Raw genomic sequence first — 25,174 nt, 5'->3', positions numbered from 1 at the left:
AGTCGGTGCATGTTTGTTCATGTATGATTTGGTTTTAATTAGGAGCCGAAGCTTAAAGAGCAAATTAAAAAGGTAGCTAGCATGGCTTCACTTACAGCAGTTTGTGAGATAATGGATCGGAAACCTGAAGTGCACCTTGAATCTCTGCCTTCTGTGGATGCTCTGAAGAGATTTATTTCCTTTTCTCAATTCAATGAAGTATTAAAGAAGCCATCTTATATTGAAGAAAATAGGTATGTCTATGGTATAGCTTCAGTAATTCTCCAGAATAAATTCGATCAGTGTGGAGCAGTGATTAAAATGCTGGCATTTCCTGTTCTTTTCTTTGATAACTTTTTGGTAAGATAAAAATGAAGAATTCTGAACACAGATTATTAATTCAGTTGCTCTTTTGTCTTAACATTCAGGTTTTGGAACATTAAAGCAGCTGTAACTGATCAGACCAAAAGTTATTTTGCTCAGTCCTCTGGTTCTGTGAAGCCAGAGCTAGCTTTGAACATTGCTTATCCTTATGGCACTTTAAATATATATGCACTGCACAAAGCCATAGAACGTACGCAAGCAAGTTTATATGGAAATTATTTACTTGGGAAAGGGAAGCCCAGAGCAAGCCTGAGGGCCAAAAGTCAAATATTTGAGTAACAAAAAAAAGCGACCAACATATAGTGATGTTTTCACTGAATACTCTCCCAGATATTTATGACTAAAGAGACTACCTGAGCCCAGAACTGATTTTTCTCTGTTTAAAAAAGCTTTTTATTTGTCGATTTTTCTTCCATGAACTTGTCTAATCTCCCCTTGAACCTGTGTAAAATTTCTACATCTTGAAGAAGTATAGTGAGTTCATACAGTTAAGCTGTTCCTGGTAGAGTAGAAATGTGCAGGATAAATTAATACAATATATATTAAGAGTAATATTCTTACAGCTCAGATGAAGAAGGCACATCTCAAGGATGGGGGAAAATTGTTGCACGTTATGTTCATGACCAGTGGATTTGCCTTCGTTTCATTTTAAATTCATTTCCAACACTGGCTCAAGAGTATGAAGAAACTTCAGAAATGGCATTATCTACAGTTGAAAGGTCTAGAAAAATTCTACAGTCTGCATTAGAAGCCCTAACTATTCTTCCTTCAGACCAAGTTTTACCTGTGTTTGACTGCATGAAGGTCCTTGTTCCCAAGGTAAAAAAAAAAAAAATTACTGCATGATATTAATAGTTTTGTGGGTGTTTTTTGTCAGATGTAACACTTTGTTCTTCTCTTTATTTTCAGCTTCTGGACTCATCGGAGTCTCTCTGCATAGAAGCATTTGATTTGGCTTGGAAAATTGTATCTTCTTTGAGCAACACACAGTTAATATTTTGGTCCAATCTAAAAGCTTTTGTTCAGTTCCTTTTTGACAGTGAGGTTCTAGCTGTTGCTGCAAGTGCAAAGGGTCAAGCGTATGCCAAAATAAAAGAGGTCAGTTTTAAGCATTCTTTTTTTGTGAAGAGAATATAAATTTTATTTAGATCTAAAAATGTATTTTACTTTTTCTTTTCCCTTCAGTTACTGTTGTGAATTTTTCATTTTCAAAAAGGTACTAGTTTGAGAGTGTTAAAACAGAAGATCTGAGAATTAGATCAAGGATAAACAAATGAATTGTTTGTTCTTGTAACGCAGAAAATTAATAATTTGATTTTTAGACTGTTTAGTATCTTCTGCATACACTGAAATGGGGTTTTTGGCCTTTTATTATCTTTTATTTGATTTTTACATTATGTACTTCCTCTTGAATATTTCGTTCAGGATTTGCCACCTGAACTGTCATAATCTATTATTATTCTAAAAAAATAGGCCTTTTTCTAACAGTGTAGTCTTTATGAAAATACTTTCTTAAATGAATGTAGATGCTATTCAATAAGTCAACTTTAATTGCTTCTTCAAAGGCTTTTCTGTCTCTCAGGGTCCAGGTGTAGAAAACATAATTATAGCTACCTTAGTGTTTAATATAATGCTGCATGGCAGAGCTGCCTTCATAGTTAAGAAGAGGGAAAAATTAGTTTTTACTCTTTTTTTGTAAGGTGTAGACAGTTTCCTGTACTCCAAAAGTTCTTGCCTATGTCATGGTGTTCTTTTTTCATTTTAGATGACTATAACTGTGCTCAATAGTGGGTACTGGGATTTTGTTTCATCTTGGCTTTATACACTGGAAAGTTGTTTACTATTTCTTTTCTAAATAACCTTTCTTGGGTTTTTTCTTTTTTTTCCCCTCTGAGCAGCAATTAAAAGTTTGTGCAGAACAGTCCACAATGACAGCAAGACTTTTACCAGAGTAGTAATACATTAAATATTAATTACAAGTATATATGTATGCTTAGACTTATGGTCTCATGGGCTGCTTTGCACTTAACTTAAAAATCATACTAGGAGGGGCTGCAGTTTTGCTTTAAAGTCACCATAAGTAGCTCTGTCCTGGTGTCACACTCATAACTGTAAGTATTAGCAAATGCCTCAGCTGTATTTTTAGCCCAGACACTTCAAAATGTTTTTTAATAAAATACAGAAAAATGGACAATTCCTAGCTATGTAAAGCTGCTGTGATATCTCCGTATTAGCTTTACGTATCTTAAAATATAATCCCATTTATTTTCTTTTTGAAAATTTGCTTCACATTAATGCTACTGTCATCTATTTTAAACAGTGGATAACACTTTACATTTGTAGCTTTTATGTGGACCCAAGCCAGAATAAGATACATATGCAGAGATGGTAAAATACTTCTTCAGCTTTAGGAGTCAGTTAGCTTTTTCTTTTAATGGGTATCTGTAATGGAAATTTTATGCTCAGTGTTGTAGTAACTGATAAACCTTTAGTTTTCTTCGATCTTAAATTTTTTAAAAATTCTTATAATTACTGTCTTTATTGTTAGTACTTTAAGTATTATGTAAGGTGTATTTTGCCAATGTTGAGATTTTTTAGTCCATGTGACAGCTGTCCCATTGTCTGCAGTGGGACATACCATGGCGGCAGGCACCAAGGAGCTAATGAAGGTCTCCTATAACTCAACAGAGGGCATCTGGTCAAGCCACCTTCTGCCCCTTCATAAGAAAATGAATATAAAAGTTCCCAAGCAAGTGCCTGCTTACATATATTCTTATCCCACTCCTCGTCAGTCTCTGTTGCCACTGAACCCTTATGCAATGGCTGCATAATTTAAGCTAAAGTGAATGAAAAAATGAAACCACCTGATACTGATTTGTCACAGAAGCATAATTTTAATTTTGTCCACCACAGTGTACTCTGTCTTTTTAATAATAGTTAGAGGGATGAAACAAAGGGATATTTTTGAGCCAAAAAAGAGAATATTGGTATGGTAAAATCCAGAAGGGCTTCCGCAGAGGTGCTCAGAGCACTGTGTTCTTAGGCTTCATTTCTTCTGCTGCACTTTTCCTTTTCCTTTGTGATTATTCAAATGTTTATTGTGCTAGAACTTAAACTTCTTTTGTGTGTGCTGTACTCTTACTATGCTAATGAAACAACTGAAAAACATTCCAAGATTGAGAAATGCACATCATGCTGCTTCCTTACAGGTGAAACACAATAGTTAAATTTTGGAATTATTAGGAAAGTTACAATGCCTGTCTTTGCACTAAAAGAAAAGTTTGAATTCTTTATAAAAAGACCAAATGTTTCTAGGGTGGTGGTTTTTTTCAAAAAAGTGTTTGTTCAGAACACACTTCAGTATTTTAGTTTAAGCTCTTCATGAGCTACTTGATACTTTAATCCTTATCAATTCAGAACAACTTTCTCTATAAAAATGGAGTTACTGTCAAAGAATTGTCATATTATCAAAAGTATCATTTCAGACTGGGGAAGAGAAGAAGCTTTGTCTTGTAAGAGCTGTCACATTCTGGAAAACCATTCTCATGGACAGCTCTAACTTAAAACCCCACCTGTTCATTCCAAATCTCCCTGTCCTCTCCCAAATGCTTGCAATTTCTTACAAAAAAATTAGTTTGTATCTGAAGTTTACTCTTGCACTTAGCCTATGAAAGGAAAATTCTGGGGCCATTTTTCTTGTTTTGTTTTGTTTTGATCCCTTTTGGAGAAATTCTAGATAGCTGTTTCATATATCTTAAATATGTCATCAAACAAGATGTAGATGGTACAAAGACATTTTTCCACTAACTCAGATATTAACTTTAACTTCAGTGTGAATGTAAACCTCATTAAAGAAGGGAATTAGTGATATGGCTACCCTATGGAAGAAATTTTGTCTAAGGTTTTTGTTTTGGTTTTTTTTTTCTAAATTGATAAGGACTGATTTAAAAACACCAGGTATGTATTCATGAAGTAAGCCCAGGTGCATTTGTTCCAGTTATCAGGAGATTCAGGTAAAGCATCTGATGTTGTATTTGTTTAAGCAAAGGTCAGTTCTATCTTTTGTTAACATAAGCATGTACTGGGCCAGTTGTTGCCCATTCAGTAGCCCTTATAATTAGGGAATTGTGAATAGATTGAAGACAGCATTAACCTGAGCAGAGATAGGATGCAGAAGATGCTCAGACTTGATAAAATAGATATCACTGCAATATTATTCTAATAATTCTAGCACTTCTGAAAACTAGATTTCCAGTCTTGTTATTTCTTTTTCTTTTCAGATAATTTTCAAGCTCATAGATATGTCCACTACAAAGACCGGGGTCTTCAATGTAGTCCTTAGTCATTGTTGTCAATCTTGGATATTTTCCACTGTTGATGAGAGAAGTGCCTTGTCAAATACTTTCTTAAATGCTGGAAATTATTGTGAACTTATCACTGAGGCTTGTGTCTTTGGAACTGTATTTAGGAGAGATCAAAGGTACAAAAAAAATCTTTGTGGTTCTGTATATTGTGTGCTTTGTTTTAAACTGAGATAACTGTTGAAAACCGGTTTTGTGTGCTCTTTGCTAATTTTGTTGCTTTGTCTTATTTCATCTGTGAAGACTTATTCAGGATGTGCATGCCTTCATAGAAAATCTTGGAGAAAAATGTGCAGCAAATGTTGTTACAGAAAGGTAATGATTTTGAGGTTATATCTTACAATATTTGGTGTGAATTGTGTCTTCATTATGATTGATGCTACAATGAGAAAGATGGTGGTTTTGAAGTTAGCTTCTTACCATAGAATATCTTGAGTCTGAAGGGACCCATAAGGAGTATATTCATAACCTTTTAAAATATTGGTAAAAGGATTATCTATCATTATATTAATAATTCAGATAAAAAATGTAGAAAAATACTAAGTATTTTCAGGAAGATATATCCCACTTGTTAACACAAATGGGACTGAAATAATTACTTCCTCATTGTTTTACTTCATAAAAGTAATACTTTTTAGGATGTACCTTATCATTGGAGGCCAGAGTTGGAGACTGGCTTTCTAACATTGGTTATAGGTCTTTTTAGCTCGCATGCTGGCAATAGGCTCTGCCTCCAGTTTTTGAGACAGAGACACTGGCTACTGGATTGTTGAACTTTTCTTGTAGTTTTACTCCCACCTTTACTCAGTGGAAGAAAGTCAGAGAAACAGTTCTAACATAGTGTTTTGAGAATTGTTAGTAGCAGATAAAACCTGAGCTTTTAAAAAAAAAAAATCTGCTGCCAAAGTTCACTACTTCTGTATTTGCTCCCCAAAACTACTTGGTTTTTAAATGTCTGGTTGTGGAAGTCTTCAACCGTGTGGTGCTTTGTTGCCTGTGATGTCATTAATTCTGCTCATGGCATTAATTATTCCAGGTTACTCTGAGTAGCTAATAGAAATCAAGCTTTGTTTTGGACTGTAACTTTTGACCAAAACTGCAAGCATAAATTAGCTGTTCTGAGATTATATGTATGGGCACAGACCTTCAAAAAGTTTTTATGATACAACTGTTTCTGTAGAAAATTATTTTAAGCACTTAGATGCTATTGAAGACCTGTAGATAGAAGCAGAGGCAGGTTATCTGGAACTCACTACTTTTCTTTATCAGCAATGATGAACAGACTTCATAAAATTCTGGTTCTGGGTATTTGCATATTGTCTTACTACAGACAACTTGATGGTTGTATGTTGAAGATGATGTCTGGTGGGTTTTCTTATAATTCAGGAATTATATTTATGTCTGAACAAGTAGAATTTGATTTTTATTTTTTTAATTAATATTTTACAGTGCAAATCGAGATGATCACTACGTTCGGGTTTGTGCTATTAAATTTCTGTGCTTGCTGGATGGATCAAATATCTTGCATAAGACATTTATGGAAGACATTTTCATCAAACTACTTGATAAAGTAAATTTCATTTCTCATGGTATAAAAATGTAATGTTAGTAGTATTACTAGAATGCAAAGTATTTACAGTTGTTTGTATAGGCCAAACCAAAATAGTAAAAAATGTAATTCTGGTTTATTTCTCTCTTTTTAGTAAATTTTCTGACTTCATGGAACATAATCCAAATTGCAGTAATTGTTCCATTAAGAGTCTTCCTTTAGGCTGCATTTTGAAGCACCGCATTTCACTTTAACAATTGCAGACTGACTACTCTTTTTGAATTGAGAGTGCTATTTTCCCCTTAGAAGACCTTTATAAAGAGAATTAATGGAGAAAGTTGGAATCTGATTTTCATTTTTATCATATCTGCTTATGTATTGGTAGTAGTGTAAAGTCACTGCTAAACTACTGCAGCTGTTATTAAGACATGACCCATGCATTCTGGTACTACAGAATTCTGCTTTTGTCTGAAGAACAAGAAATGGGTGGTCCTTCACTCCTGTCAATTAACTACTGGAGAAAAATGGATAATATTTGTGTTGTCAGATGGACCAAGTGTGAAAAGTGAGCTTTAAAAGTGATTTCCTTACTTGCTTAAATATGAAGCTTAAACATGTAAAAACAAAGTGTATTTGCATTTTAATAGTAAATATTAACTTGGATCACCAAATTATTTTATTTTTTAAAACTTAAGGAAATAGTTTTGAGTGTCATGTATTTTGAAGGCAAAACCAGTGTACATAGGGAAAAGAATCTAAGCTATACGACAATATGAATTTCAAGCTCCATTTATTTAATCTATTTTCTTTCACATAAAACATCTTACTGCAGAATATCAATTTCTGTCTCAATTAGAGCTGTGGTTACAAGCTGATCTAATTGATAGCATGACTAAACCTGTTTTTTTAAAACATAAAATTAAACACTGAAGTAGAAATGTTTTCACTTATATACTCATCTCTTCAGGATCATTAGTACCTTTATAACTAAATGACAGCTTGAGTCTTCCTGCTCCATTTTATGTAGTACTATTTTAATTGTTCATATACAGTAGATGCTGTAAATTCTTCAACTTTCTGCTGTTTGAAGAATCTTAATACCTAACATGTTTTGTGCTCATAAGTAAAAATACTAAGTTGAATTGTATTTTTGTTTTTCAACTTACTCATCTTCTCATGGACAAGTTTCAAAATTTAATTCTAAATAAAATTAATATATTTTTCCTAACTCTATATTTAATGCTGATACTAGCTGTGCAGTAGATACTGCTTTCTCAGTACAGTAGAGTATATTTCCATGTATTCAGTTTTAAAGGAAGAATAGGTAATAAATCTTCTGATCTGCTTTTAGGATGAACTGGTATCCAGATCTAGAACACGCTATTATGCAAACTCTTTACAGCATAGAATTAAAAACCGGGTATGGCAGACACTTTTAGTTCTTCTTCCGAAGCTTAACCAGGTATTGCTCTTCACTATGAATTCTTAAATAGATATCTGCTTTCAAGAATAATTTGGTGGCATGCAAACCGCATATGTTAAACTACAGCAGGGTATAAAAGGCATGTAATCGCTGTGGCTGATGTAGAAATTTTGTATAGTTTCATTCTTTCAGTCTGAAGTCACAGATTTATGATGCATTTCTAGAGGTCGCTGAAAACTGGTTCTTGGATTTGTGAATTATAGGAGACTAGATTGTTCCTATTAAAGCTAGCTAAAACTCTGTACTGACTATCTGATTTAAAGCTTTTCATTTAGCGAAAATATTGCTATTTTATAAATACTCAGAAGATTGAGAAATTTCTTTCATCTAATGCTTCTTCATAATAAAATATTTGAAAAGTATAATATGGAAATTAGATGCTTCTAAAATGTTTTCATTTGAGTATTAAAAATATTTCTAATATAAAGCTGAGAATGTTCTTTTACTTAAAATTATTTTCTTACAGAAATAATATACTAAATGATTATTTGATTTTGTTTTCTCAGAATTTTTTGTGTGGAAGTCTTGACAAAGTTTTTCAGGCTGGATTTGGTAACAATCAGGCATCTGTGAAATACTTTATAGAATGGATTGTTATCTTGAGTCTACATAAATACCCCCAATTCCTTAATAAATTCTGGGATTGCTTTTGCTATGTAAGTAAGAACTTTGGCATTCACTTGAAGAGTAATTTGAACAAAGAGGGTACAGTTTATCTTGTCATACCTTATTTTCTGTGTATTCCAGTTTTCCTTTAGAATCAAGTAGGTTGTTGAGCCAATTTAGCTTGGAAGTGAGTCTGAACTATAGCCTGAGACATTTAGAGATTTGTGATATAGAAGTGTCTGAAGACAAGTGAGTTCCTCTGGTTGAGAGATTTCCATTTATAATTTACTACTCTGGGCAGAGTAGAGCTGGCATAGTGAGTCAGAGTACTCTTTGCAGTTGCCAATGTAAGAGCCATCAGGAACACATGGATGCCCTAGATTCTGAGTTTGGGAAGATACCACAAAGTCACCTGTGGTTTTGACACACAGCTTTTGTCATCTGCATCTTGTTTGTCAGTGGGAACGTGACTTGTGTAACACATGTTTGGTTTGCAGCTTTTAATATCTGACTTCTCTTGCAATGCAGTTCTCTAATATGGTTTCAAAACCGGAGGCAGGGTTTGAATTATGGTACCCAAAAGTTATGAAAAGGTTGACTGAGGAGAACTGGTTTACTAGCATTTCATTTTTGTCTTAGATTCTTTTTTAAGTAATTACCTGTAAGAGTTGACCCGTGAAAATAGTAATTGCGTGTCCTGATATCCTTGAACTTAGAAGCATTGTACGTTTGGGCTGAGTAGAAAACATACATGCTTGCCTCTTCTCAGTGCATATAGGAAGACCTTACTACATTATTTGCAGTGGTGCCTCTGCTGAAGCTCACCACTCAGAGTAGTTAAATGTAGATGACTTCTTGTTTATCAAATAGTCTAGTTGATACCATAGCATTTTTAAAAGCCAAACGGTAGGACAAGAATTAAAATTAAATAAAAAACCACGGAAAACTATACATACATTTTTTTGCCCCAAAACAGGCAAGTTTTTAATAGTGCTCTGAGACAGCTTTGCTTGCTAGTGATGTATGCTGTGGTTTTGGGGACTTCTGGGGGTTTTTTTGTGGTTTTTTTTTTTTTTTTTTCTGCACAGGGGAAAAATATTTTTGGTTTACCATTTATCTTAAGTGCATAAAGATGCCTTGTCTTGTCTATCTGAACAGTTGAAAAGTGCTGTAAGGGATATAGCCTATTCCTATTTCAGAGTTCCTTCCAAGAGCTCAGGCAGTTGGAATTGCTGTCATTTTAGTAGATGATAAGCTATTGGATCAAAGCGATCTTATGCTGGTAACAAATGTACTGAATCACAGTGAGTCCATTCAGACAAACAGAACAAGCGGAAAACATGTAAATTTATGAAAAAGGAATGCAGATTGTATTTTCCGAGGCTATCGTGGAAAACATTGACGCTGAAAAGGATTTTCAGGATCACATTGAAAAAATAAGCTGAATTTGAGCACCCAGTGTAATGCTGTGGCAGAATGATTGAATAGGAGCTGTATCTGTAAATAGAAGTGGTGAACAGAAGTGTGGAAACTCATTTCTTCCAGTACAGAATGTACGTGCGCTGATGCCAGGCCATTCATTCTGCGTCCGATACCCATGTTTGTGATGACATGGAAAAGCGAGAGCATTGTAAAGAATCCCCAAGGTTTTTACTGGGTGTAGGGTTTTTCAGGGGTGGGGAGGGAATGCAGTGAATTTGGATTGAATTTTAGCTCATTTACACTGCTGTATACTTTGTTCTGATTGATGTGTTAGTAAAAAGCAAATAACATGCTAGGAAAAGTGAAATCTTAGTATGAACTTGGTGTGTTAGCAAATTTTGCTGTGGAAACACATAGAGGTTTTCTTAATAGTGTTGATCCTATTGCATCTGCAGAACATGGTGTGAAAACTTCTAGGGTATAAAAATGTTTTATAAATGCATATTTCTTGTTATATTCTCTTTTGCTTTAGGATGAAGAAAAGCTTAAAACAAGCATCTGCACATTCTTATCAGTATTATCACACTTTGACATCATTCTTCAAAATACCTCAGAGAAAGTAAGTTTGACTAAAAGTGTTCATTCTTTATTCACTTGCACTGTATATAGATTTCTACAACAAAAACCATTTTTGTAGTCTATTTGCAAAACTTTTTTTAATACACTTCCTACTAAGGTATCCTTTGATACGGAAAACACTGACTCTTCCTGTTACCCCGTAACATACTGAATTTATGAAAATTAGCTAAATGGCATATGTTCTGGATACATAGGGCCTGATTACCTCTGAGTTTTTCTAGAATAGCTACTCCAGTTTTAACTGAACGTGTGGATGCACCTGGGTTTCCTTGTTGCTCTTGTTTTATCTGCATAAAATTGGGCAGAGATAACCTGGAAGAAGGTGATCTTTCTGTGGAATAATAACCTTTAAATATGGAGTACTTTGGCAGTAGCTAGTCTGTATTACATTTAGAATTCTTTATTTGAAATTCTCAATTTTTTTAACTGAACTTCAAAAAAGAGGATGGAATATAGTCAGATATTACATTAAATCAACTACTTCATATCTGTAGCAATCCAGGCATTTGCTGATATTTTTTTTAGTGTTTGCATGCATTTGCAAGATCAGCTTTCTAAGTGCTAAAAAAGTCAGCTTTATATGTGGTAGTAAATAGAGGTTTCTGTGTATGCAGAATAATATTTTTTAAAGCAAATTAACACATTTTCAAAACGTAAGTGGGGCTGTAGTGCCCTAGTGAAAAGGAAGAAAGGAAATCTGGACCATGTTCTGAAGCCTGTATTTGTACATATACATACTGTTAAAGCTTTGGACTTTCTGAAAGTCTGTTTTTTTGAGGAAGCCACTGTTTCTTGGGCCACTCTTACTTTTCTACTTCTGAATGGTATGTTAAGACTTAAATGAAAGAAACGTCTTTATCTTCATTTTTTTTTTTTTAGAAGCCAGCTTTGAAGAAAGCCCTCCTAGTTGTTCTACAGTGGTGTTTCAATCATAATTTCAGTGTTCGACTTTATGCATTAGTTGCCCTTAAAAAAATTTGGGGTATGTGTAGAATGTTACACGTGGAAGAATTTGAAGCTCTGACACCAGTTATTGAATCTAGCCTTCAACAAGTGGAAAACATGCACGGCACAGGGTTAGTAACACTCTTCTGACTTGCAGCTTAACATCGGTCTTCAGAGCCATTTGCAGCAAGTCTAATTTTCTAAAATAGCAGTTGATAATTTCTGTGGGGTTTTATGGGTGTTTCAACTCTGTTAAAAAAGAAACCAAAACTTGGAAGTTGAAATCTAATTATCAGCAAAGAAAATGAGGTGATAATTCAGTGTATTGTTACAGTCTGAAAGTGCAAGAGGAAAAAAATCAAGGCATGTTTGAAGAGTGCTCATAATTTAGAGGTGGGGTACAAAAAGAGAGTCAGGAATGCTTAATTTTCTTACCTGATGGGTTTTAAAGCAATAAAATTAATTCTTCCAAACTACCTGATACCAGTAAATTCTCAAATATAAAAATCCAAAATGTTTTCAGTGTTAATATTTGAAAAAACTTCTGTGGGAGAAAAATGGATAGGGAAATTACTTTTGCATGATTATTAAATGAGCTTTACAGAAATAGATTTTTTGCTTATTGATTTGGAAATAAAACATTTCTGTTAAATTTTGTACTATCTGTGTGTTTGGTTTTTTAGCCATTTTTAGGAGTTAATTAAAATTAGACCTGACTGTTGTCAGCCAACAAACTTGGGAATGCTGCTGACAGCAGCTTTTTTTTGAGAACCTTAGTATTCATTTCCCTGATCAGTGTCACTATTAAATCATCCAAGTTGGCCTTTCAGGACATGGGATAGAACAAAGCAGCAGAGAGAGGAGTCTGCCTTTTTTTTTTTTTATTGACAGCTAAAAGTTGTCACTGAACCACAGGCTAGTATTCAGTTTCCTTCAGAGGCCTAGATACTCTTTCTTGTAAATACAGTCAGGTTGCCTTATTCCAATTTGACAAATTTAAAAAAAACCTCAGTGCAATGCCTTTTTTGTGCATCTTGCGTTACTTTCTTCAATTGCAGGAATGCTAGAAGGAACTGGCAGCGAATCCAAGATCACTTCTTCTTTGCAACATTTCATCCACTTGAGGATTATAATTTAGAGGTAAGTCTGAGACTGTTGCTGATCATTGTATTTCTGTAGTTTTGCAACTATATTTTTGTCTTTTTATGTTCTAATGTAGGATGAATAACGATGAACTATTATTCATTTACAACTCTGAAAAATTACTTCATCTAAATTGTAATGGATTTTAGACTAAGATTGCAGCTTAATTCTCTAATCAATACTGTGTTAAAAACCTAGGTCAATTAGGAGGAGGTTTGTGTAATGAATGTGCCCATCTGTGTGGGAGTTATTCAGGTTTTATATACATGGCTAATAGCTGAAGAGCATCTACTTAATCATGTGTAGTTTGTTGGGATTTTTGAGACATCTCCTGTTCTTAGAAGTAACTTGAGGTTGCTTAACTCAATTGTTGTTTGATGTGAATGGGATACAGATTTATAACTTCTAGAGCATATTTTTCAGCTATCCTTTTTGCTGTAACTTAAATAACTAACAGCTGAATAAACACTGAGTGAAGGAAGGCAAAAATAAGGGTGCAAATAAAGAGAGGAATTAAGATGAAAATACAAAATAAACATGAGAAAGGGTACATATGTTCTGGAACAAACAGTGCCACCTTTCAGAGAAGCAATTTTTTTCTTTAACTGATGTTCTGTGAATTATTTTTGTGAACACTTACAGAGAGACCACAGTAAAATTCAGAAGTAACAATCCTGAACAAGAGAAAAAAACCTCCAACAAACTAAGGCTAACAGTTGCTAAGTATTTAAACGTATTCAGGGCGCATATTTATCTTCATCTTGAGAGTGCATTTTGATAAACAAAATCTCTGGGCTTTAAACTCTTCATCTTATTCAGCCTTTCCCTTGGGGTGTGTGTTTTGTTCCTCCTTGATAAATTGTGGTTAGCTGTATGGGTAGTGCTGAGTTGGATTTTATCACTAGATTTTAATTCTTTTGACTGTGTTCCTTTTGACATTAAATCAATCCACATTCTTTACTAAAAGTTCGTGAGAGCATCTGAAAGCTCTTTAGTGTTACATGTGGAACATTTTCACAAGATCTTTGTGCTGAGAAGCATAGCATTAATTCTTTGGTATTCTAGAATTTTAGAACAATGATCAGTGCAGTCCTTAAAAAAGGTCTAATCAGAGGGAGAAAGAGACTAGGCTTACAAAAGTTTGGGATAGCACTATATGTAAACTGATGAATTTTGAGAGACTTATTTATCAAGTACCAAGAAAAACAAGTTATTAAAATCATGGAATGCTAGATAAGACGTGCGATAATAAATTAATCTCTGGTAATTTGATCTGTTTTGCTTTAGTGGTGCTCTGCTAATAACACTGTGTTACACTGCAGACAATATTTTACACTCTTCCCCGCCTTTCGGAACTTGCTGAAGATGAATGGATCTCACTCTCTAAATTTGACAGATTCACCGACGTTCCTTTTTCACCAGCATTTCAGTGCTATCATTCTCGAACGGAACTTCGTGATCTGAAACCAAGTGACTGGTCTCAGCAAGACATGGGTAAAATATAGTTAATCTATATTAAATATAATTATTTGTATGTAGTAGCTGCATACATTTGTATTCAGTATCTGTGTTTTTCAGCTGAAGTAGACTTGTATCTATGTGAGCAGAGTATATACCATAAAATAATAGTGGATGACTAGTGGTGTCTACACTATGACCATTTAGATAATCTCCTTTACTGAAGCAGTAGTTTCACTGGCTCTTGCATATCCATATGACTACTATTTGTTTTTATAGGTTCAAATTCAGCTGAAACAGATAGCCAGACAGAATGGACTGATGTTCAGAAAAAGATTATACCCTGGAAAAACAGTACTCCTAGTTTAGACCTGGAAACGGTACTTCAGGATCGTGCTGCTAAACTCGGTAAATCAAACAGCAGACTGATTGTGGTGGCTTCACTTATCGATAAGCCTACCAATTTAGGAGGTAAGGTGGATAACAAATTTTTAAACTTTTATTTTTAATTTTTAAACTTAGAGCCCACTTGGATAATAGAAATTAATTTCAGCTGATGTTGCTAATTATAAAATTATTTAAGTACTGCTCAGAGAAATAGATCATTATCCTGAAAAAAACTGGTAACCAAATGAAATACTACCTGCTTTACAAGAAGGGGTCTTCTCTAGTTACATTTTAAAGAATTGTTTTTAGGAAAATTAGGGGGAAAAAAACGTACTTACACATAGCATGTATTAATTCAATATAACTTTGCTGCAAATCATCCTTAGTTTCTTACTGTCTCTATATTCTTTGCTACAGCTGAGTTTTTCAACTGTTTAGGCACTTAAAGGAAATAACTTGCTTAACTGTTAAACCAAATCTTGTAGACTTACTAGTGTCTCATGACTGTTGGACAGGAAAGTACCTGTTCCTGATTAAGTACTCATTCAAAAAGTTGTGCAAGCTATGATACAATAAATCCTGCAAATTCTTTATTGCATTGTGCTCGCTCTTGTCAGCAGTTTAAATAACTGCAGTGAGACTGTTAATGAAAAATAAGCCCACAAGCTGGTGCTGTGTGCATTGAAATGCTGTGATGTGTCATTCTCTCAAGCCTTTCATTTAAACAGGTACTGGATTTAAAGCTTAAGCACATATGTGTGTGTCCATCCCTGCCAAGGCTTGTACACTCACCCATTACTTTGTGTACAATTATTATATAGAAGCACATTGTCAGACATAGTGCTTTTCTAATTTTTATCTTTCTGTTAAGTTTCAATTTTTTTCTTTTTCTGATAAATTATATGGAACAAGGTGGCTAGGAATAGACCTAAGAAGCACCTGAAACTGAATAAAAATAGGAGACTGAAGTAACCACTTCTCTTTCAGATTCTTTGTCCTTTTTCACTTGCTAAAAGGTTCTCGCTTGGTGTTTATTTTCTACACAAAAAAATCACTTCTTCTCTTCGTAGGTTTGTGTCGTACAAGTGAAATATTTGGGGCGTCTGCGCTCGTTGTTGGCAGTCTTCATTATATACAGGATAAGCAGTTTCAGCATCTTAGTGTTTCTGCAGAGCAGTGGCTCCCCCTTGTTGAGGTGAATGGAAGTATTTTAATAGCTAAAGTATACATCTCCAGTTCTTCAGATACTTATTTCAGTCTTTTCTTTATCTTGCAAAAATTAACTGTTTATTGAACAGAATTTCCCACTGTTATCTGAGATTTAATCTTGAGCATTTTGGTATAAACTTTGGGCCAACCTCATAAAGAATTTTAAAAATACTTTTTTATTGCTGTGATAAACTTGATTCATGTGAGCTGTCATTGTTACATCTTACTCTGCTTTATAGTGGTGCATTGGAATTTAATGTTTATTTGTAAAAGTCAGACAACACTTCATTTATCTTGCTTGGTCCATTGCTTTTGGTAACTTCATGGGGATAATTTGAGTTTGCCTGAAGCTAGCTTGTGCCAAGGTTTTAGAACCTACTGTCTAGCTTATAAAAATGAGAGTTTCAACCTGTATGTTTAGTATTTGGTAGAATTTGCGATATTTTATAATAATCAGTTTTTCAAGATCAGCTTTAAGTCATCTGAAAAAAATCAGTGCAAACTTTTCATTCTGCTCCCCCCCCCCCCCCCCCCCGGTTTATTTTCAGCCGTGCCTAATCTCAGTACAGAAGTGTACTGATGATGGAGCTTCTGTTGGATGAAGAAATTGGCATTTAATACAGATAAGCAGTTTAGAGAGTAGGATGAAGACAACTAAGAAATTCTTCACTGCAAGCTGTCACAAGCTGTAATGCAGGCGTGTAAGGCAACAGCTTCAGTACTGGCTGTTGTATTGTTCTGGGAAGGAATGCCAGGTTAAATAATAGCTATGTACCTTGTCCCTATGTAAGGCTGATTCTTTTACATTCAGGTGTAAGGCTTCTAGCTGTCAGAAGCATAGAAAAGCCTTTGTTCATTGTATTTATGGAGTGCATTTTTGTGGCATTACTTAACCTTTTGTGCTGTTGCTGAAGAGGTTTTAAAATGTTAAGCTATGTATATGGACAGAGTCTTTGGGGATAAAAGTCATTAATCTCAAAAGCTGTCCAAGTAAATTGATTTTTACAGTAACTTCAGATGTTTACAAATGGTAAGATTTAAATACTTGTATCTTTCTCTCTGCTGATGGACAGGTGAAGCCATCTCAGCTTGTTGATTATTTACAGCAGAAAAAAACAGAAGGCTACACTATTATTGGTGTGGAGCAGACAGCTAAAAGTTTTGATCTTACAGAATATTGCTTCCCAGAGAAGTCACTATTATTGCTGGGGTAAGAACACAGACTTCTTTGTAAATCTACCTCTTGCAGTCCATCTCTTCTCCTAGTCAGCGTTCAGTCATGTGAAAACCAAGTGACAGTGACACTGGTAAAGGTGGATTTAGAATGGAAGTGATTATGAAAATGTCAGAGCTTGGCTGTGTCTGTTAGCGAGCGGGGGGTTTGACATCTACTCCTGAATGATCCTTTTCCTTGTACTTAACCTATCCATACACTATAACCCCTCTTTTTATGGGTGGAGGTAGCAACAGCATGGATTGCATTTTCCAGGTGTGATACAGACACCATCTGTTTGCTTTAGTAATATGGGGCCCTGTATGTTTAGGCTGCGGTGAGCTCAGCAAGGAGGGCTGCCTGTTGTTTGCCCTACTTAACTTGGTGAGGAGGACTGGAGCGTGCGTAGCTGGGAGATGCTTCAAATTTTAAGGATGAGGCGCAGGACAAAGTAGTAAGTTTTTGCAGTACAAGCAGAGGCTGGGATGACTTCAGAGAAAAACCATAATCAGTTCCTATAATCCGGCAAGCCTGATGTGACAAAGGGGAGGCTGCTTCAGGTAATGTAGAGGAAAGTGCCTACATGTCAGAAAGCTAGTGGAATTGCAGGGCCATTGAGACCAGGAGGAAGGCCCTGCCTATCCTTTTAGGACAAAGCAGGCAGAAATACTTGCTTTTCAAACCTTTTTGTGTGTACCTTGTCTTCAGAATGTAGTTCTCATAATCACCTTATTCTCTTCTAATTAAAAGCATAGTTTAAATTACTGATAACCTTTGGTATCTTGAAGTGCTAAGGCTTGGACAACTGGCCCAAGCCAGAGTTGACCTATAGATGAATCCTGTGTATTTTATAACTGAAAACCATTGTGCTAGTAGGTATTGTACTAAGTTATAACAACGCACTTATGCTGATGTAAAAAGTGCTAAAGCTTTGAAGTATTGAAGCCAGAACAACAGGCCCCAAGTCGAAGTGGCTTAGTCTGTAATCATTAATAAAGTATGTAAACTCGCTAGTGAGACGCAGCTTAGACAAAATATAGTCAGTAGTGAGGAGAGAATGTATCCAACCTCCCTTGTTTAGCCTTGTTCAAGGCTGAGAACCCACGTATCTGGCCTTGTTAGAAACTCCCTTGGTTTCCCCCCTGAGCCCTGGCCAGACTTTGGGTGGAATCCAACAGGAGAATGAAACCAGAAATTTTCCACTCAAAACAAAGGTGCCACCTATTCTGGCTTGTCAGTCTCTGGTATATAAGGCTGGACCCACTCACAGCAACTTTGGAAGTCTCACCTATGGGTGGACACACCGTGTAGGATTTCCCACTTGCCAGGACAGGCTCTCCAAATCCTTGCTGTGACCGGGGCTCCCCAGTGACTGCAGATCTGGATGATGATAATACATGCAAGTGGTGATGTATTTCTCTTAATCTCCATTCTCTCCATGTAGTAATGATTTAATGCGTTACCCTGTTTTTTCCTTTTTGCTGCTTTAAGTGCACTATTCTACTTTTTCTTACTGCATGTTTTCTGTATTACACTGTAAAATACACCTGCTCTTTTCACTCTCATGTCTGAGTTTAATTGGTATCCTTAATCAGCAGAACATATCTTCTGGTGTGCTCATTCTGGAAAGGTGAAACACTTCTAGTTCAAGGCTTCTATCAGTCTTGATGTTCTCTCATACGAAGACGTCACTGAATGTGAAGTGGGGAGTTGAGCATCCCTGCTGTGCCAGCACCTTCATGCCCTGGTCATTCAATCTATAGCTGTTTATTTTGCTATATATGGATAGTTTCAAAATAAAGGCAGAGACGGAGTCCTTGTTTTGGGTGTTCAGCTGTTGCTGGACCACTGCATTAAAGTGCTCTGCCAGTTTTCCTATGTCAAAGCTTAGTCAGGTCTCCCATGTTTTCTTTGTAATGTGTTACTGCTTTTAAAAAAATTTCTTGTCCTCATCAGTTATATCAAGGGCAGATGCATCATTTGTGAAATGGTGTTTGGATGCTGTTGTGATTTTTGCATCTCCTTTCTGAAACACTTGTCTCTTCTCAGATACAAGTTACTGTTTCTTCTTTACTAGAAATGAACATGAAGGAATCCCAGCGAACCTTATTCACCACCTGGATGTCTGTGTGGAAATACCTCAGCAGGGTATTATTCGATCACTCAATGTTCATGTAAGTGGAGCTCTGCTGATCTGGGAGTACACAAGGCAACAAGTGATCAAGCAAAAACAACAAAAATAACTGCCGAGAGTTTTGTGCCTTATAGTACAGTTGAGTGACTTCCTATGGTGCTACAACATGGAATTCTGAATAGATGTGATACAAACTCAGGGTGAATGAGTATTCTTAAGTTTTGCATGTTTTGTTCTCTGTAATGTTCAGACTGACTTTTAAATGCCTTAATACTTTACCTCCTTAAATAAAACTGTTGCATTGAAATAAATACTATTTATATTGCATGTGGTGTGTGATTTTTCTGTTAGAACATCAGCATAGTGTACTGTGAACAATCCCAACCTCAAAACATAGGATTTTTACTGCAGTTATTTCAATTGTGATGATCCTGCTTAAAATTGGAGTGGTGCCTTCCTATAACAACAATTAAAACTTACTGTAGCCAAAGTATTTAATGCTGTATCTAGATATACTAAATTATACAATTTTTGCAAGGTAAATTCACTTACATTATTACATTAAATGCTGCCTTTTGTTTAAATGCCTTCCACAGGCAAGTTTACTAACCCTGCTGTAAACAGTCTATCTTTAAATGGAGTTGCATCAGTATGGTAATCAAACTCAGTCAATTATGCAAAAGGCCATGTGAGAATCATGATTGATAAATGCTATACTTCCAGCAGAGATACTGACTGAAAAATGTTATTGCTACTGTAAAAATTCCTACTGCTTATAAAAAATGAGCATATTCAAAATATGTAAATTGCATCAAATGCACAGGATGCATTAGGTCTTCTAGTGCCTGTTTTCTTTAACTGATGTCTAACTTACTTAAACTGTATTTTAAAATACTCTGAAATACTTTGTAAATGACAAATATAAATTACATTATACCACCAGCCCCTTTTGCCAAAGAGGGGAAGTTAGAATGGAGGTGGGGGGTTTTTTAAGGTACAGCTGGTTCACTTACTGAAAAAGTTTTATTGTTCTCTTTAGAATACATACATTACGTTATTAAATAATCATTTATTCTTGTAAAACAATTTGGCTAATTATACATTCAAAACCTTAGATTTGTGAACAGCTCTGCACCTTATTTCTTTAACTTACACTCATGAAAAAGCTGTTGATGACAATCTTTTTTTCAGCAGACACATGAGACCTTGCAACAAGAACAGCAGCCTGCATTTCAGGGAGACAGTCATGTTACCAGTTCTTGAGCTCAAGCAGCTTCAGTTGCTTTCTCATGCTTCTTCCTTTCATAGTTATTCTCACTAGATTTATTCTGAAAGCAGAGTACCTAAGACTTTCCAGCATCTTCTGAAGGATGATACCCTTCTGTTTCAAGCTTTCTTTTATATTTTAAAAAGTCTCTTCTTCTATCAAAGTGTTTAACCTGTTTAAAAAGAGAAAAGATGTTCATCAGAAGGAACCAGCAGAAGGGGCTTTGTGTGCATCACAAGACTATAAGGAATAAAGGGTCTTTGATCACTGAATTTATGGAGGATTTTAACTGAATACAGTAGTTATGAGTTTCACATGCTGTTGAAGTAGAAGACTACAGGTGGGCTGAGGTATGTGTGTTTTTTTGTGTTTTGGGGGTGGTTTTAATAATTTTGAAAGTGAATTCCAGTTTCCTGTCATAACCACTTCCATGGACACCTAATAGAAGTTTATCGCTTTGCTGTTTTCACTGCTATGTGCAGAGATTATTGGTAATACAAAGATAAATCCAGCAGCTATTCTATGGCGTCACAGACTATGTAACCTTTGAATTCATTGCCTGAAGCCACTGCTGTGCATGGAACAATGCACTGGCAGGTGAAACCACCATCACTAGAGAGGGCATATGGCAGAACTGGAGTGTTCAAAGTGTAAATCAATGCAGCAACTGTGAATGTACTTGTTTTAACTGACTTCAGTCTACTAGCTCCAAACTGTTCAGACCCTCAGGCACTAATGGTACTAAAAGGCAATGCCTATTAAAAAAGTTACGACGCCATGCAACCGCAAGCCCTGTGTGTCACCTCCCTTCCCTATTAGCCTTTCTTCAGTAACTAATTTCTGTGCACTTCTAAAAGCTTCTGAGTATCTTTCAGAAGATTTTTTTTCAAAATTAAACAATAAGCCTGTATGCTTGTATAGTTGACCATCTGTCTTAAAGTTTGAGATCGTATTTTTTTTTCCCCTAATAGTACGTATTTTACACTACTGTCCATAGTTCCCGGGCCAGTCCGTGGTCTGCTCAGGAGTTTTAATTTCCCGGCAAGACCTAGTGCAGACCAAGTTACGTTTCCCAAGCCTAAGACCGCACGCGTTCTGCAGCCCGAGAAGCGGGAGGTGTCGTCATTAACAAGATGAGCGTAACGCCTCGTCGAGGCCGTTACAAACGTGCAAAGAAACGTCCCGTTCCTTTAGCAGGGCCCCGGGGAGGGGAGGGAGGCCGAGCCCCGGGCGGCTGCTCACCCACTGTTGCGGGCACCGGGACTCGAAAGACAGCCGCAGCTTCTCACACTTGGAGGCGTCGTCCGCGTGACGATCCAAGCACTGCCAGAACTCGTCCCGGGCCCCCCAGCAGGCCTTCCTCTCCTCCATCGTCGGCGCCGACATCTTCGCTACCGACCTGAACGCAAACGGTGTTTTTTCCAGCGCGCCCCGGTGCAAGCCCTCACCGTGCCTCGCTGCTTCCTCCGCGGGCCCCGACACCGCCCTGCCCGCGGTACCAAGGCACCGGGGGAAGGCCCCGGGCCGCACACCGCACTCACTCTCCCACCGGGCCCGGCCCGGCCTCCCGCAGTGAAGGTCACGGCCCCGGAAGCGGTACCGCGCCGGAGGGGAGCGGCGCGCCGCTTTGCCTGGTGCGCATGCGCGGCGCCGGCGGCCCTGGCTGGGATTGGCGGGCGGGCCGGTTCTCCCGCCCCCTCGCGCGGGGCCGTGGTCGCCGTGGGGCCGGAGCGCCACGCGCCCCCGGCGGGCCGGTCCCGGTCCCCGCGTCCTTCCGTCCGCGGGCCCTCCCGGGGCGCCTTTCCCGGCTGAGGCCTCTCGGCCGGAGCAGGGAGGGTTAACGGCCCCTAGAGCCTTGGTGTCGACGGCCGGCGCGCAGCTTTGTGCGCCTCACAGAAAAAAAAACAAAAACAAAAAACGCTCCGGAAAGGTTTCTTATGAGGGACTCTGTCGCTAAGTCAAGCTGATAATAAAATCGAGGAAGACGAACTGGTTTTACCTAGTGGAAGAAAAATGTAGCCGTAGCGAGGGCGATAAAATAATACCCTAAGCCTGAGGGCCGGCCGGGCGGGCCGCGGTGAGCCCAGCCTAGCAGCCACACCCGGCACGAAGCCTGCAGTGCCGGGGGAGAGCGTTCGGGAGCAAACTCCCCTTCGTTCCTTCGTTTGGGATTCGGGGGCGCTTCCCCGCCGCAGCCCCAGTAGCCGAGGAATTGATAAACTTCCATATTGACCTCTGGGAAACGCAGAGCAGTTTTGCAGTTTTGAAGCTAGGGCGCGTGTTTCCGCAGTACCGCGCTGCGGCGTTGCCAAGGGGGATGTTTTGGCAGCTGGGGAGATTGTAACTCCGCGAGGTGCTGGGCCCTGGCCGGCAGCTTTACCAGCAGCTTGTGGGTAGCCAGGGCTCCTGGAGCGAGGCTGCTCAGCAGCCGGGTCGGGGAGTGGGTGTAGCTGTGACCTACCTTGAGCTGTTTTTCTTCCTCAGATACTGATTCTGGCAGGTGGTGGTGGGCATGCTGGCCTGGTTCTCCTTGCGGGTGTCTCGCTTGTCTTAATACAAGGAAAGGCATCTTAAGAAAAGACCAAGGATTTGCACTCCTTCAGCAGAGCCGCCTGTAAGCCAGCCAGATCTGGAGGGGAGTCTGTCTCTCGAAGCACCTAACCAAGCCCTTGGAAGGGATACTTTTTTGGAGCAAAGTGAATGTGACTGCTGCTGTACGCTGTACGGTGTATAACACAGCCCATGTTCTTTTCCTCGCCTGTTTGCTTAGTAACCTGTTTGCTGGACTATGATAGGTAGGAGAGAGAAATGCAGTAATTTAATTTCTAATAGAACAGGGGTTTTAAGGCGAGTCACTACAAAAGTAGAATTTCAATTATGTTTTTCTGTTGGAAAGAATTTAGAAGTAAATTTATATTACAGCTTACTCATGACCCTTTTGCATCCAGGCTTTCGTGAAGCAAGCTTTTAGAAGCACAAATACTGAGAAGAAAATGAATGTTAAGTCTCAAGACTGAAATGTGATAATAGGAAATGTCATTTGTGTTTTAATTTTAAAAATTTATGGTGCGTGTAATGCTGTTCAGTTACTGCATTCACAAAACAGAGGGGATAATGTGATTATATATAATTAATCACAAACCCCAAATAGCACATCTGGGATACTTGTGATAAATAGTTTATTCTTTAATGACCTGTAGCCCAAGAAATAATCGCTGGAGACAATTGTAAATAACTGTGTAATGGATATTATGCAAGTTTAGCAATCTGGTTTTAGATAGTGCATGAATATGAACAAAAGACAGATTAATACATTCTTTAATGGCCATTTGGTTAAACTGCTACCATAAGGGGGTGGATTTTTTTGTTGTTAGTTAGCCAGTTCTAAGTATCTATCTTTAGTCTTTTACTTTTGGGAAATGTGCCCAGTAAGTAATAAATGAGATATTTATAATAGCCAGGCAGAGGCAAATGTTCTAGAAAGATGGGAGGCTGAAAAAATTCCAGATTTGTTAGGTGCCATGGTTGCACAATTGAAGCCTTTGAATTACATTTCCATTTAGCAATTAATGAGATAGATGTTAAAGAAATAGATGCCCGGCTCCCACTGAAACTCTTGCCAGCAATGCGTTAAAGTGAATTGTGTGAAGTTTATACAGTGGTTTGGCTCTCAAGCTCTCTTCTGCCTGTTCTTGCTAATTGGGATACAGCATTGTGTGCACTTTGCCTTCCAGCTAACATCTGACAGATCACTCCTCACCTACAGCCTTACTTACCCCATATTTATTAGAAACTTGCCCAGCAGATTCTGGAATGGCAACTGTAATGATTTCTTCTTTCACTTTGGAAGTAATTAGCATGTTACAGGTGTCCCTAGGACTAATAATGCAAGCACTCCTTGAAGTACTATAGTGTGTTCAGTTTTGTGCTTATACCAGGAGCTCAATTCATTTGTTTTTCTTGCACTGAAGGGTTCTGATAGATGATCCTTATCCGTAATAGATTTTCAGGGAACAGAATTTAAAACAAGTTCTTTAAGCAATATAGCCCAGTGTCCAACTATTTGTTTTGCTGGAAATAATAACAGAATCTTACCTGACGTTGCCTGGGACGTTTTCTTCTGTTGTTGAGCACCAACAATTTTTTTTAATAAAAACTAAAAAAAAATATGTAATGCAAGAGAAACGTTTTTTCTCTTTCTTGCTTCTCAGATGTCTATTAAGGTTGTATCTATCAAGTAACTCTTGACTCCTTTGGTGTTACAGTTTCTTGCTATGCCTGGTGAAAGAAAATAATTAAACAAAAGCAAAACAATCACAATGATTAATTGTGCCTGGTTTTATTATTTTAAAAAGGAGTAAATTAAGCAAAGTAACACCATGAACTGCAAACAGTCATCACCTCTTTCTGCTTCTCTTTGAAAACATTTAAACAGAGATTACTAAATGGTTGAACATCAAGCATCTCTCTGAGTGGATCTCTTGAGATCCTGTGTGACTAAATTTCAGATTCTACTTTCTTCCTTTTACTGGCTAAAGACCCTCATGGATTACTCTTGCCAGTAGAGTAATCTTTGAAGATGCAGTCTGCAAAGGTGAGTGTAGAAACACTCTGTTCTTGTGGAGGGGAAGCATTTATACATCTTTATTGTTTAAAGTCTTCCTTATGTTGCTTTCTGAAGTTATTTTTGTAATTATTAGGGTTCAGTGAGACTTCAGTTGTCTTTCAAATAGGTCCTTCTTTAACAGGTAATTTTTATCTTCAAAACAGCTTTTCAAAAATCTTTTCAAAACTAAATATCCCTCTTGAAGAATCAGGCTTCTGAGAAGATCATTGATATTTTGAGTGATAATTTTCTGAGCTTTGTAAGAGAATTGCTTAAGAACGGGCAGGCATTTAATTCCTTAGTTAATTAATGAGTTCATTATTTAGTAGTCACTGATAATGCTAAATGATCTGTCTCTGATTATAAATAAAAGTTATTTCTCTTTACAT

General features: G+C 37.2%; 2 protein-coding genes across 2 annotated transcripts in view; one reads left to right on the top strand and one right to left on the bottom strand.

Moving 5' to 3' along the window:
- TARBP1 (tRNA guanosine 2 -O-methyltransferase TARBP1) overlaps positions 1–19,239 on the top strand; it is a 38,611-nt gene extending 19,372 nt beyond the window's left edge. Inside the window, exons 15-30 of the mRNA XM_074896750.1 lie at positions 43–233; positions 927–1,182; positions 1,273–1,461; positions 4,644–4,843; positions 4,968–5,039; positions 6,174–6,294; positions 7,625–7,735; positions 8,263–8,412; positions 10,317–10,403; positions 11,303–11,499; positions 12,427–12,508; positions 13,834–14,005; positions 14,249–14,440; positions 15,427–15,551; positions 16,639–16,775; positions 18,856–19,239. Coding sequence (XP_074752851.1) covers positions 43–233; positions 927–1,182; positions 1,273–1,461; positions 4,644–4,843; positions 4,968–5,039; positions 6,174–6,294; positions 7,625–7,735; positions 8,263–8,412; positions 10,317–10,403; positions 11,303–11,499; positions 12,427–12,508; positions 13,834–14,005; positions 14,249–14,440; positions 15,427–15,551; positions 16,639–16,775; positions 18,856–19,021 — 2,448 coding nt within the window. The 3' untranslated portion in view covers positions 19,022–19,239. The remainder of the gene's footprint in view (positions 1–42; positions 234–926; positions 1,183–1,272; positions 1,462–4,643; positions 4,844–4,967; positions 5,040–6,173; positions 6,295–7,624; positions 7,736–8,262; positions 8,413–10,316; positions 10,404–11,302; positions 11,500–12,426; positions 12,509–13,833; positions 14,006–14,248; positions 14,441–15,426; positions 15,552–16,638; positions 16,776–18,855) is intronic.
- A 677-nt stretch (positions 19,240–19,916) lies between these two features.
- Positions 19,917–21,700, bottom strand: COA6 (cytochrome c oxidase assembly factor 6). Its single transcript, XM_074925422.1, has 2 exons — positions 21,422–21,700; positions 19,917–20,351 (listed from the first exon to the last, which is right to left on the bottom strand). Exons 1-2 carry the CDS (start codon positions 21,563–21,565, stop codon positions 20,256–20,258), a joined length of 240 nt encoding a protein of 79 aa, XP_074781523.1. The 5' UTR covers positions 21,566–21,700; the 3' UTR covers positions 19,917–20,255.
- Between the last annotated feature and the right edge of the window lie 3,474 nt (positions 21,701–25,174).

This window comes from Athene noctua, chromosome 1, assembly GCF_965140245.1.
Source record: "Athene noctua chromosome 1, bAthNoc1.hap1.1, whole genome shotgun sequence".
Lineage (NCBI taxonomy): Eukaryota > Metazoa > Chordata > Aves > Strigiformes > Strigidae > Athene > Athene noctua.
The sequence above is the reverse complement of the archived record's forward strand: the minus strand, read 5'-3'. Positions and strand labels throughout refer to the sequence as shown.